The sequence below is a fragment of the Anas platyrhynchos genome, chromosome Z (assembly GCF_047663525.1).
Source record: "Anas platyrhynchos isolate ZD024472 breed Pekin duck chromosome Z, IASCAAS_PekinDuck_T2T, whole genome shotgun sequence".
NCBI lineage: Eukaryota > Metazoa > Chordata > Aves > Anseriformes > Anatidae > Anas > Anas platyrhynchos.
This window is the reverse complement of record NC_092621.1, coordinates 31,611,686-31,626,697: the sequence shown is the minus strand read 5'-3', so window position 1 is coordinate 31,626,697 and position 15,012 is coordinate 31,611,686. Positions and strand designations below refer to the sequence as shown.

The 15,012-nt window shown below is 37.0% G+C and overlaps 1 protein-coding gene across 12 annotated transcripts in view; it reads left to right on the top strand.

Moving 5' to 3' along the window:
* PTPRD (protein tyrosine phosphatase receptor type D) overlaps nt 1-15,012 on the top strand; it is a 397,236-nt gene that overhangs the window by 284,706 nt on the left and 97,518 nt on the right. For all 12 annotated transcript variants that reach the window (XM_072031736.1, XM_038171178.2, XM_038171162.2 and 9 more), the window contains 3 exons: nt 1,913-2,003; nt 12,065-12,274; nt 13,628-13,788. In XM_072031736.1, coding sequence (XP_071887837.1) covers nt 1,913-2,003; nt 12,065-12,274; nt 13,628-13,788 — 462 coding nt within the window. The remainder of the gene's footprint in view (nt 1-1,912; nt 2,004-12,064; nt 12,275-13,627; nt 13,789-15,012) is intronic.

Genomic DNA, 15,012 nt, shown 5'->3' with positions numbered 1-15,012 from the left:
GAGAAGAATTTGTCACTTGAGTTTTACTGTATTAAAGAAATTTTAATATTCTCATTTGTATCCTAATTCAAGATTTTGTTTTGTTTTGTTTTGTTGTTTGTTTGTTAAGTCTTATATTGATTTTTTTATTTATATCCTTTTTGTTTGTCTTGGAGTTCATGGTAGGAGAAAGTTTGGCAGCTTTCTGCAGCTGTGGCTAACTTAAGATGCTGTAACATCTCTTTCAGAGAAAAAGAGAAATATATTTTTAACTCCAATACATGTTTGGGAAAAATACTGTATATTTGAAAGAACAGATAGTTGTTATGAAACAATTTATTTTATTATGGATACTTTAGTCTTGTTTTGTTTTATAAAACTATCAAAAAATGTGTAACATTTAAGAAAAAAAAAATGCACTCAACTTTAAAACCTGAGTTCAACCAGACTTACTCTTAAAGAATAAGAACATGACTGTTAAAGATTATTTATCATATTCCTACTATAAAGAATACCTGCTTCAGGTTTTGCTTAAATCTTGGCAATAGTGTCATTGTACAGCAGTTAAAAATCTGTGGTCTACATTTCCTGATTCCAGCACCTCCTGCAGGAGCTCAACCACAAAGAAATTTGTCCAATTTCTAGACATTATTAAGTGTTAGGCATTTAAGCATTTAATCCAGCAGTTACAAATCCAGATTTTTGTTGCATTTCTGTTAGAGGAAGTAGCTTTAAATAAGAACAGACTATTAAACATGCATTGGTATGGAACAAAGACCATGTATTAAGTTTGTTTAGACTGAGTTAATTTTTGATGAATTGTAACACAAGTTCCTTTCCTTTAGACTCCTTCATTAACTACTTAAGTTTTTGTCAACAGTGTTTAATGGGTAAAATGAATAGACATTACAGCAGAAGGTGAAAAGGCTGTAAAAAAAGGCACACTGAAAGAGAAGAAGGTGAGACAATAAAATAGTATCTTCTGTAATGGAGAGTCTGAGACAAACCTCCTTAATGAGCTTATTACTGCAAACAAGGCAGAACAGCTTCTTTCCCTCTCCTGTGCGATGAAGAATGCTTGACTTCCTAAGAAGTATGGCATTTATTATATCATCCTGGATTTCTGGCTGTTGTGATTCCCACTTGGGAGTGGAAGGGAGTGAGGGGAAGGAGCAGGGACAAGATATTTTTAGAAAAATGTTTGTGAGGAAAATTTAGGGTATATATCATTTACAAGTCCTATCTGTAAAGAGAGCATGTGATTCTGACTGTGAACAAAATACAAAAGAAAAAAAAAAAGTAGGAAAAACTGATAGTGAGTGATGCTCAAAAGTAAATAGAATGTAGCTGGGATGTGTGATATGTCTTTCTTTATTTGTTTTGTATTGGCTTCAACAAGCATGATTGTTACCCTACCATTCCTATTATACATGAAAGTCTGGGAAGATAGGATGATAACTGAGCTTTAAGTATATGGTAATGAAGTTCCGATTTAGGGGATTGGGTTGATTTTTTTGTTATTTTTATAGGGTTGGTTGGTTTAATTTGTGATTTATTTATTTTTTACCAATTTATTGGTGGCAGGGCACATGTGTCCCATACCTTTTGTATTTCAAATGAAATAATAAGTTGCAGTCAACCATGCAGGCATTTTGAAAAATTGTAATTATTTTTTCCTCTACATATTTGTGTGTTTACATGAAAAAACAGGTAATTAGTGGCATTTTTTGACAAATATTTTGCACTGTTAAAAGAATGTGAGTCTTTGCAACTATGTTTGGGAGACTGCAATGACATACAATGCACAAAATTTTGTTCTCAACACATCACAGGTCTATTGAGCCGCTCTGAACAGACACATAGTCCATAAATTCATCTGTTTCTTCTTTCCTTTTCCTTCACCTTTAATTTTGTCCTACTGTTTCCTTTGCAGAGGGTATTACATAGTTATTGTGCCTTTGAAGAGGTCTCGTGGAAAATTTATCAAGCCATGGGAAAGTCCAGATGAAATGGAACTAGATGAGGTACTATATGTTTTCATTGTCTTTCTCTCCTTTACTAAGGAAAAAATTTTATTAGTAATATGTGTTCAACTCACCAGCTTAAGTAGTTTTGGTTGTTAGGATATTTTTATATTTATATTTGAATTAGCCTATGGGGACTGAAACAAAGTTCAAATTACTTAAATTAGAGGACATTACAGACATGAAGTTGCAATAAAGCACACAGTGTCTGATCTTTGTTAGCATTAATATTTTACTCTTTTCCTATTGTAAAGCGTAATGCAAAAGTGCAGGGGGTGAAATGACTTGTCAGCAAAAGCTTAATCACCAATTATGTGAACTCTAATAAAGGTCTGGTTCATTAGTGGGCTGGTTGCTAAGCCTGTAGCAAATTTCAAATTGCAATCTGCAGTGCAATTTAACATTTGACCTTCTTGTGGTGTCTTTACCTGGTTCTCACATACAGTAATGCTGATGATGATAACTTTTACACTGTTCTCCATTCTTCTGACAGTGTGTGCTCAGAAATAAATGAGTGAAGTAGGAAAGAACAATAATGTGTCAACATTTGACACTATAAATTAAATTTCTTTAAAGAGTGGAAGTATTTTCATCTCAATGGCAAGGAATGAGTAATGAGTTTACTGTTACTGATACTGTAAGCAATCCTAGAAGTTTAGTATCAGGAAGCAGTCCAGTCTTCTATTTTACTGAATGACGATGTGTCTCACTCTAGCTTCCCTCAATCTATGCATTTGGAATAATATTAGTATATATCATTGTAAAGTTCTTTTCAGAGTTCCATATGAATGCCTGTCACAAATGATGTAGTGTTGCTGCATCTGACTATGACTTTTGGTCCCATTTGGGTACCATGGTAATTTGTACATACAGTATTTCTGCACTTCAAACAGAGGACATGAAAGTCGGGGTTTTTTTTTTTGCTTGTTTGTTTGCTTGCTTGCTTGCTTGCTTGTTTTTACTCCTAGATAAATAATATCTTGACTGGATTCTATCTATTCTTCCTTCTTTTGGTGGATTCAGGACATTTATGTTACAGAGATGCTTCACTAAGTACATAGTCAGGAATTCAGGATGAAAAAGATAGATAAGGAGCTCTGGAAGAAGGGGTAGGAAACTCAGAAGAACTGTAGAGTTGTTGTCAAATTGTGCAGGGAGAAAATTAGAGGAGCCAAAGTCCAATTGGAAATCAATTTGACTAGTGTATCAAATGACAACAAAAATGCTTTTATAAATACATCAACAACAAACGGAGGCCAAAGGAGAATCTCCATTCTTTATTGGATGCGAGGGATAAAGTAGTGATGAAAGATGAGGATAAGGCAATGCCACTTAATACCTTTCTTGCATCAGTCATAGTTAGCAAGGCCAATCCAATGTCACGTGATATTTAGCAAGGCTCCTCATTGCTTTCTACAACTATCTCAATGATGGTAGCAGTGAGTAGGGTGGCAATCTCCGTTTCTCAGGTGACAAGCGATTAGATGTGAGGAAATGACACTTACATTTCAACAGTGGAGTTTTAGTTTGGACATTAGGAAGAATTTTTTCACAGAGAGGGTGATTAAGCATTGGAATAAGCTGCCAAGGGAAGTGGTAGAGTACCTGTCCCTAGAGGTATCTGAGAGACATGTCAATGTGGCATTAAGGGTTTAGTGATGGGAGTTGGTAGCTCAGCTTGATGGTTGGACTTGATGACCTTAACCCAGCTCCACCTGGGGTAGGATGATGGACAAGTGGAGAGCTTGTGGGTGAGAATAAAAGGGTGGGCTGGTGTGGGGGACACTGTTGTGGGGGTATACTACACGTTACCAGATCAGGAGGAGGAGGTTGATGAGGCCTTCTACAAGCAGCTGGTAGTAACCTCACAATCACAGGTGCTGGTTCTCATGGGGGTCTTCAGTTATCCAGACATCTGTTGGGTATGCAACTAAGCCAGGCACTCACAGTCCAAATGGTTCCTACAATGTGTTGAAGATAACTTTCTGATGCAAGTGGTGAAGGAGCCAATGAGGAGAGGGGTGCTTCTGGACCTTGTCCTTACCAGCAGGGATGGGCTTGTTAGGGATGTGAAGGTTGGGGGCAGCTTGAGATGTAGAGACCATGAGATGGTGTAGTTCAAGTTGGAACTTGGTGGAAGAAAAGCAGGCTAAAAGCAGAATTGCAACCCTGGACTTTCGGAGAGCCAACTTCGACCTCTTCTAGGATCTGCTTGGGAGTATCTCAAGGGCTAGGTTGCTAGAAGGCGAGAGTGCATGTGAGAGCTGGGCTACATTTAAACAGCACTTCTTGCAAGCTCAGAATCGGTGCATCCCTAAGAGTAGGAAATCGGGGAAGGGGGGCAGGAAACCTGTGTGGATGAGCAAGGAGCTCATCAATAAGATCAAAAGGAAGAGAAAGGTCTATGAAATGTGGAAAAAGGGCCTGTCTTCTTGGGAGGAGTATAGAAATGTTGTCAGGGCCTGCAGGGACGTGACAAGGAAGGCTAAATCCCACCTAGAGATGAGGCTTTCAAAAGAGATAAAAGATAATAAGAAGGGTGTTTTTTTTAAAGTATGTAAACAGTAAAAGGAAGACTAGGGATAATGTGGGTCCCTTGCTGAATGAGGGGGGTGTCCTGGTCACGGGAGATGCTGAGAAGGCAGAGATACTGAATGCTTTCTTTTCAGTCTTTTCTTCAAGACTCCCCCCCAGGACTCCTTGACCCTGGAGAGAGGAGAAAGAGTCTGGGAAGTGGAGATCTCCCTCCTTGTTGATGAGGGAGTGGTTCAGGAGCATCTGAGTGGAATCAATGCACACAAATGCATGGGCTTGATGAGATGCATCCATGTGTGCTAAGGGAGTTGGCAGAGGTGATCGCCAAACCACTTTCTATCGTCTTTGAAAGGTCCTGGAGAACAGGAGAGGTGCATGAAGACTGGAGGACAGCCAATGTCACTCTGGTCTTCAAGAAGGGCAAGAAAGAGGATCCAGGAAACTACAGACAAGTCAGTCTCACCTCTGTCCATGGAAAGGTGTTGGAACAGCTTGTTCTGGATGCCATCTCCAAGCAATTGGAAGAGAAGAATGTTATGAGGAGTAGTCAGCATGGATTCAGCAAGGGAAAATCGTGCTCGACCAACCTCGTTGCCTTCTATGATGGCATCACCAGCTGGGTAGATGGGGAGAGAGCAGTGGATGTCATTTGCCTTGACTTTTGCAAAGCTTTTGATACTGTCTCCCATGACATCCTGCTAACAAAGCTGAGAAGGTGTGGGATAGAAGAGTGGACAGTAAGGTGGCTTGAGAACTGGCTGACTGCCTGAGCTCAGAGGGTGGTGATTGTCAGCGCAGAGTCTGGCTGGAGACCTGTGACTAGCGGTGTTCCCCAGGGGTCAGTGCTGGGTCAGGTCCTGTTCAACATCTTCATCGACAACCTTGATGAGGGAATAGTGTCTACCCTCAGCAAGTATGCTGATGACACAAAGCTGGGAGGAGTGGCTGACAAGCCAGAAGGCTGTGCTGCCATTCAGCGAGACCTGGACCGGGTGGAGAGATGGGCAGGAAGAAACCAAATGAGGTTTAACAAGAGCAAGTGTAGAGCCCTGCATCTGGGAAGGAACAACCGCATGTATCATTACTGGCTGGAGGACGACCTGATGGAGAGGAGCTCTGAGGAGAAGGACCTGGAGGTCCTGGTGGATGACAGGTTGACCATGAGCCAGCACTGTGCCCTCGTAGCCAAGAGGGCCAATGGGATCCTGGCGTGCATTAAAAGAAGTGTGGCCAGAAGGTCAAGGGAGGTGATCCTCCCCTTCTATTCTGCCCTGGTCAGGCCTCACCTGCAGTACTGTGTCCAGTTCTGGGCTCCCTGGTACAAAAAAGACAAGGATCTCCTGGAAAGAGTCCAGCAGAGGGCCACGAAGATGACACAGGGCCTGGAGCATCTCCCTTATGAGGAAAGGCTGAGAGACCTGGGTCTATTCAGCCTGGAGAAAAGAAGACTGAGAGGGGATCAATGTGTATAAATACTTGAGGTATGGGAGACAGGGATTTGGCCAACCTCTTTTCAGTGGTTTGCAGGGACAGCATAAGTAGTAATGGCTACAAGATAGAGCACAGGAAGTTCCGCACTGACATGCGAAAGAACTTCTTCACAGTAAAGGTGACGGAGCACTGGAACAGGCTGCCCAGGGAGGTTGTGGAGTCTTGTTCTCTGGAGATATTCAAGGCCCGTCTGGATGCCTAGCTGGGCAGCCCGCTCTAAGGAACCTGCTTTGGCAGGGGGGTTGGACCCAATGATCTTTCAAGGTCCCTTCCCAACCCTTCAGTTCTGTGATTCTGTGGTCTTGAAGGTCTTTTTCAACCTATCATTCTGTGATAGATAGATAGTCCTCAATATGCTTCCCATGATACAATCAGTGCAAAGTAATGATTATCTGCAAGCAATGACACATCTCTTTTTCCCTCTTCCCATTGACCAATTTGATATTAGTTTCAATATTTGCACCAAAATGTAAGGCAAATAAATACATACCCACCAAACCAGCACTGTTGTAGAAAGCTTTTGAAATACAGATATCTTTCAGTAACCATGACAATTGTGTGTCAGTCTGTAGTCTCTTTCCTGATTAGAAAAGTCAAAGAAGAAAATATATAGCAATAAGAGAATTCTCAATCAGAAGACAAAAAAATAGATTGTTTAAATGAATACATCGTTCTCATCACCATTGACTGTTTCATTGGATTCTGTGTTACTTCTTGACCTATTTAATCTATGTTGTCATCCAATTTGATTCAAATGCTGTGTTGATCCATTAATTTCTTCCTTTTAAAAGAGTCGGATTGTAAATGCCATCAGCCTATAATTGTAGTCCTGAACGACATAAAATACAGTTAAACAGTAAACTCAGCTGTCAAGATGCATACAGTAATGGAAAACTGATTTAATATACCACCCACTTCTAAAATTCAAAGACTAGTCACATTCAGCAGCATTAACAGATTAATTGTAGCTGCCAGATGACATTGGACTTGTTGTCAATTAAATTATATGGGTCTGTGTTTCTGATTCCTATAGAAAATGGTCATTTTAATCATCCTGAAAGTTGTGGTGCATTAATCTGTAAGATAGTTTGATAAAGAGCATTTATTATTTCAGAAATATTTGGGTCAGGATGGGTTGTTTCCCATTCTAACTGATATAATTGAGACCACATTGTAGAATTAATGGTGAAAGAAATAAGATATGCATTGACTGGAAAATTAAAATTATTTCTGATAAAGAAAAAAGCCCTCGATATATCGTTCGCAATTGCCCCAATACATACTGTAACTACTTAGTAGGGAAAAAAAATCAAAAGCATTCAGTTGCTGTATTTCATGCTCACTTACTCAGTTTCTGTTACTTAGAAGACTGTTTTTCTTCCTGTTTTAGAAAATCATAGAATCATAGAATGGTTTAAGTTGGAAAGGACAGTAAAGATAATCTGGTTTCAAGCCCTCTGTCATGGGACTGGACATCTCCCACTAGATCAGGTTGCTCAAAGCCCCATTCAACCTGGCCTAAAACACTTTGGGGCATCCAAAGCTTCTCTGGGCAAATGGTTCCAGTGCTTCACCAGCCTTTGAGTAAAGAATTTCTTCTGAATATCTGATCTAATCAGATTAGATCCGATTAATATCTAAACTGACCTCTTTTTAAAACCATTACACCTTGTCCTACCACTACACTCCCTAAAGTGTGGTGATAGAGTCCCTCTCCAGCTTTCCTGAAGGCTGTCTTTAAGGCTGTAAAGCCAGTCATTGTAAGGCTGCAATGAGGTCTCTCTGGAGACTTCTTTTCTTCAGGCTGAACAACCCCAACTGTCTCAGCCTGTCTTCATAGAAGAGGTGCTCCAGCCCTCTGATCATCCTTGTGGCCCTGGACCCACTCTAATAGGTCTAAGTTTTTCTTGTTCTTTGGACCTCAGAGCTGAACACAGTACACCTGGGAGCATCTCACAAGACTTCACCTTAGTGACTTTACCAGCTGGAACAGTAACATATCAAACTTCAAGTCAAATGGACTATAGCAGAAGCAAGTTCTATCTGTTGATTTTTGATTACTTCTTCCTGCTTGATAGAAGACATAGAAATATAGAATCATAGAAGTTGGAAGGGACATCCCGTGTTGGAAGGGACCCACAAGGATCATCGAGTCCAACTCTCAGCACCACACAGGTCTACCCAAGAATTTAGACCATGTGACTAAGAGCACAGTCCAAATGCTTCTTAAACTCCAACAGGCTTGGTGCCATGACTATGTCCCTGGGGAGCCTATTGCAGTGCATGACAATATTCTGATATTAAAAACAAAATAAAAAACTCAGCGGATTTCTTCCACTCCTTCTCTTTTGGATTAGTAGTTATTACTCCAAACATTCTCCTCCAAAGCAGTTGTTACAGGAATTTTTTACACCTACATTATTCTAGTGACACATTTTAATCAGAGACAATAAACACATGAAAGCATTGGCTCAATAAATAATTTCAAAAGGAAAAGAAAGTAAATAAACAACAACAACAAAAGAAAAAAACACACAACTGTCTAAGCAAACTAGTTCCCAAAGATCAACTGAAGATCCTCATGCATGGTGGTTTTAGTACAATCTCAGATATCTGGCTAGTGTCAGAAAGGGTTGAGCAGTAGATTTTGCCAAAATATATTTCAAATGCTTTTGTTAGATCACCTGAAGAAAAATCTTAGCTGAAAACACAATTCTGAAGTGTTAGCTCCGGAGCATAACTGACTAGTCAAAAAGGCTTTCCACCCCTACTGCACATACTTAATTTTTCTGGTTTCCTTAAATCTTGATTCTTGAAAGAAACTAAGAGAAATGCAGAATCTTAAAAGAGGAGAAAATGTACTAGGTATTGTGTATCTGCAAATAGTGATTTGAGATACAATCCTTTTTATTAACTCAAAATTTCACTTCATTTTAAATATTATGAGATCTCACGTCTTTGAATAGATGTCTGGCGAATGAATGAAATATAAACAAAATATTATGAACTGCAGATGGATTACCAAGTAGGATTACTTTAGATTTGTAAGCAATAAAAATTGAATATAAGCTTGCATGTTAAGTCCTAAAACGATTTAATAATTTCAGTGAAGTTCTGATATAAAGTACCACAGGGGATATATGTGCAAGTAATGATATTTGGCAACAACCTCATCTATATATGAAATATGAATGAGGTCACAGGTTCACTTGAGGTCTATTCAGTCATGTGTAATCAATGTCACAGATGAGTTTTTTATCTCCATGCAAGCACACCTAAGTTTATCTGGGCTGAGGCGATGAATAACCACCTTTGAAAAATTTGCCCATTACACACATTTTGTTTGACACAAGCTAATTAGCTTGCAGCATTCATAGCCAAAATTTACTTTCTGACCATTTTGCCCACTGTAACAGTGTACATAGCATTGCCTATCTGTTAAATATATGTACTTTTTATTACTATTAAAAAGGGAAGAAATAATTAAAATCAAATGTTTTTCTTCTCCTGTCTCAATCTAATTTTGGTTGAAGTATTCTCATAGTATTCTGATACTTTACAATGAGTTATTTAAAACCTAAATTATAAATATGTTGTAATCTGGAAATCTGAGATTTCTGAGATAGCCACAAAAATTACTTTAAATTCCAGGGGATAAAAATAACACTTGTTATTTTCAGAGATGGCTCAAGCCATTTACATACCTTCCTACTACAGTCCTTACAGTTACTGACTTCCTGTTAGTATTAATAACACAACGTTATTTTTTGAACATATACCCTTGTGTTTCAGCAGACTTCAGGGTAGTTTGTGCTTATCCTTCTTTCTAAAAGATTCTTCATAGAAGTACAATTTTGAGGGCTGTGGCAACCTGGAAGAATCTTCATTAATATCTGTCTCATGTTCTGCCATCAGTAGCTTTATCCATGAAGTAGGAAACTACCTACAGATAGAGAGAAACACCTTCAATAAAACAACTAAATGAAAATCTTAATGTTACAGTTTTCTTCAGCCATTACTTTTATACCATTCATTTACTCTAGCTGCTAAAAAAACTGTTTGATTGAAGGAGAAGTATGGACTACTGATTGTAATAGAGTCCTTCAGTGATGAATAATGATTTCTAACCTCAAATTTTGGCAAGTTCTTTTTTGTCTCAGGGGATCCATTTCAGTGTTCAAATTCTTGTGTTGGAGCAAGGGATTTGACAGAGTTAAATGAGTGGAAAATCTCTGCAACAGAGAACAGACGCAGCATTAGAGATGCCCTCAATTAAGGAAGGCTGAATTCAAGTACAGATTACTTCCATGTCTGTCTATAGCCCATGTTTGAAACGTGTTCCAGTGAGAAGAAATGATAAAGAAATCAGCATTAAAAGCTTCTATTTTAATAGCTAAGTGTATAGTAGATCGGTTTATCTACATAAGAATTATTATTTGGGTAATTGCAAAACACAAGATACCATATGGGGAAGGGAAGAAGCTATCTAAGCTAGGCCCTAAGACTGAAAAGAGGCAAGAGAGAGCTTCCCTGACTAAGCATGTTCCTTACATTGAAAATATATAGTGGAAATTACATTTTAATCTCTTTTTTATTGACCTGAACTAGTGATGATGATTTGTCTCCTCTTCCTTACAAAGAAATGTGTATTACTATTTTATTAGGACTGTTTGTGTGCTGAAAAAAATAAAACAACTATGACCTTGGAAAATTTTGTGGTTACAACCTGAGTCTGCAGGACATTGCATAAGTTTCATAAGTGAAAAGCAGTAGAGCAGCCTTAGAAGTCATCACTAATCACCCAGGATAATATCAGGCACATTGTAAAATAAGATTAATATTTGTGGTATGCCAGTATATCTCAAGTGATAAAGGGTATTAAATAAGCATTTGTCTGATTTAATAAGCAATTCATCAATGGATTATACCTGCATTTTATCAATGAATTATAGCTGCAGTTCTTTCATTAATTAGTATATGCTTTGCAAGTTTGAGCTTCGCATTTATTCTCATTATAAGTATGCTAATGTACATTTTAGCTTTATTAATCTGAGGAAATATGTAGCAATGCAATGAAAAAATACATTTTGAAAGTCGGAATAAATGTGTAAAATTTGAAGTACAGCTGTGTATGGTATGGTGGTAGATAAAATTTCCTAGTCTAGCAGTAGAAAAGAGGTCTTAGTTTTCATGGATCTTTTTATTTATTTATTGACAAATAAAATGGCAGTCATTTTCAGATTTGGAATAGAAGATATATTTACCGATCATCCCACCAAACTTTTCTGCACTTCACTTACTATTGGTGAAGTAAATTGGAAAGTAATCTTTTTACTGAGAATTTTAGAAATTTACTATTTCAAAAGTGCTTGATGATCTTCACGACAACTGTTAGAGAGAGTTTTCTGCATATTATTATTAAATAAAAGGTATCAGCATATGTTTATATATATGTTTACTTCTACAAGTACTTCAGCTGCTAGTTGACACTTATTAGTTTGCATTTCAGAAATAACAGAAAAAGATAAAAATAGGTATTATAAATTATTTTTCAATAATCAGGATATTTTTCAATGTTGTGGTTTTTTATTTGAGGTTTTTAAATAATCACAACATATGACTTAATAAGTTTCATTGTATTGAACTGAGAAATAAGAAAGTACCTTTCATATTCATATGGAGGGAGAAAATATTATTGATGGACTTCTTCTGCATATATATATACATATATATATAAAGAGAAAACATACATATATCTCTCTTCAGAGAAAATATCTTATTTTATTATCTTTTATTTATTTATTTATTTAGCCCCAAAACAATATCAGACACTGAAAATTAATTTAGTTGTCCTGTGTATGGGCCGTACAATTACTACATTGTAGTAACAACGATGGCAAGAAACATTTTGCAAGAACTGATTTAGTGATACAGACATTGCATTACATTTTCTCCTTTTATTGTCAATAAGTTACCTTAAAACTGTTTACTGTTCTTGCTTTCCCTCTCTTTTTTCCCTTCTCTTGCTTGTAAAGCTGCTAAAGGAGATAGCTAGGAAACGCAGAAGCATTCGTTTTGGGAGGGAAGTCGAGCTAAAGCCATATATTGCAGCTCACTTTGAAGTTCTTCCTACGGAATTCACGTTGGGGGATAAGAAGCATTACGGTGGCTTTGAGAACAAGCAACTACAAAGTGGTCAAGAATATGTCTTCTTTGTCTTGGCTGTAATGGAGCACTCAGAATCTGTAAGTTAGTAACTAGACCTTTTTAGACCCCAAATTACCTTCCCCCAGTAATCAAAACAGTCCTTCAGTGTTTATTCCACTTCTGAAACAAGTTTTTTTTTAAGAATCTGTAAAGTGTTTCTTTGCTGATTTCCAACTAAGTCCTTGAACTCACCTATGCTGTATGCACCTTTATGTGTTTGTTCTATGTGTAACTGAAAGCTAAGAATCACCTCTTATTAGCTGTGCTGTGATCCTTTGCAAATTACATTCTCTGCTGTTTGAGATCATTGGCACAGGTTCTGAGGCATGAACTCCACAGCACCATCTTTTTCAATGTCTTTGAAAAAGAGTTCCTTTGTTGCCTTAAGACTGCCATTGAATAGTGGTGTTGGACATGCAGGATTCTTGGAAAGATTAGTTGAATTGGAGACATACACAGTAACCCTCTTTAGGTACAGTAATTTCCTAACAACTTCATCAGTGAATTGTTAGAAAGTAACAAAATAATTCAAGGAAAAATCCTGAGGTGAGCAAAATAATGAGATGTCATCTCTCCATGTAATTCATCTTGTTCTGATGTCCCTTTATGCTCAAGTTAATCTAACTGCATGTAATCTAGTAAGAGAGAGAAAGAGACAGAGAGAGAGAGAGAGAACTGTTGTAATGCACGTTAACATTTTAACATGCAGTTTGGTATATCATGGTATCTTTCTAATTGGTTCCTAAACCTGACAGGTACATTTGCTTGCTCATCTACTTGAAACTATTGCACCAATAATTTGAATTCTAGTCAAATGCTTCCAGTATGCAATCTTACTATTGCTTTCTGATGTCAACAGAGTTTACACTGTGAGGAAGTAGCTTCAAATTGTATACTTTTGGATATGTAATTTTATTTGTAAAGAAAGTAAGTGCTTCCTGGAATCTCTAATATAAATCATAAGTTCTTCGCTTGCTTTTAGACAGTGGTGGTGAGATGAAGAATTCTGAATGTGCTGCATCAGAAAGGTTCAAAACAGAGATACTAGACAGTTTTGGGCTATGAATGTAAATGGTAATTAAAAGCAAAATCCGGTTTGTTGGAGAACAGGTAGTAAGTGCTCAAACTGGTATCCCTCTGTAGTATTTTCTTCTGGTTGCTCCAAAGGCAGAAGCTATATACAAAGTGTTTCTTATTATAGAAGTTCTTACCTATCTTTCACCATTCAGTTTGCAAGTTTGTAAAACACCTAGCTTGAAGAAAAATAGTAGGTTTTTTGTTGCTTTGTTCATTGCATCATTACTTTGTATATATTTATTTTAGATAAGGAGTAGCTATTATTTTAAATGCATCTCATTTGTTGTTAAGCAAGATTTATTTTATTTGTATAGACCATGTATGCAACCAGCCCATATTCCGATCCTGTTGTGTCAATGGATCTTGATCCTCAACCAATTACAGATGAGGAAGAAGGCTTGATCTGGGTTGTAGGACCAGTTCTTGCAGTGGTGTTTATTATCTGTATTGTTATAGCTATACTTCTTTATAAAAGGTAAGTTTACCTTTTAGTTTACCATATCTATAGCTTTCTGATATCTTGACCATTTTATAGGGCTGTTCCATTATTTGTACTACAATTGTAACTGTCATTGTGTTGCGATATTTTTGTATTTATTAATGGTTCCCAGAACACTGCAGATATTTTAGTAGATTTATGACTGAAAGTTTCCAATAATTACAGCTATGTGAGTATATTTTTTTATCCTGATGACATTCTATTGCCATTTCTGCATTTAAGTGGTTTTTTTTGTTTGTTTGTTTGTTTTTGTTTTGTTTTGTTTGTTTTTCCATTTTGCATATGTTTGTGAAGAAAATGTTCTTGAATATAAATGTGTACAGATTCACGTTTGACTTTTTAGAAATTATTTTTAGAAGTATAGGGGATTACATTACATTACATTACATTACATTACATTAGGGATTGCATTCAGCCTGATGTTAAACATGATTTTCATCTCCACTCAAGTAATCTCAGTTTTCACTTTTGACAGTTGGCCTTACTTTGTCAGTATATCTTTTTGAATTTGAAGCTGTGGACTGAGAGATTAAAGAAATGTCAGTGACTGTTTTCTACTAATCTTGCAATCTGATCAAAATTCACTTACACTTCTTTCACTGTGTATGACACAGATGTAGTTTGATATTACTTAGAGGACTTTCCTTAGCCTTGCAATTTACAAAATGAAAACTATATGATACATTAAGTTATACATAGCAGCCTTTTACAGTGTAAATGAGTTCAAAGGGGGCAATACTGAATAAAAAACACAAAGTTGATTTTAATATTTAGATTATGCATTTTTGAAACCAAAAATGCCTTATGCATTTTTGAAACATATTGATGAAGAGTAATTTGGGAATAGTATAAAGATCCTGTGACCCTGTCTTTGGTAGGTGGAGGGGTGCATTATGGGCAATTTCCACAAATTGAGTATGTCTTCTAAAACTAATGGCTACAATGCTATCAGCTGCTTATAAATATTTAAATTCTGCTACCCTGTATGCTTTTTCTGCCCTAGGTGTATCTAGCCAAATGCCTCTGAAATTGTGTTTAGAGAGTTGTCTTCAGGTTTTGGAAAGTGAAGCTCTATGTTCAACAGTAGAAGGAAAAAAAAAAAGAGAAAAAAAGAAAAAAAAAAAAAACTAGTCCAGAGGCAACCTTAGCTTTGGATTCCAAACAGATATATATTTATAGGAATGTTTTTTAGAGTTGCAA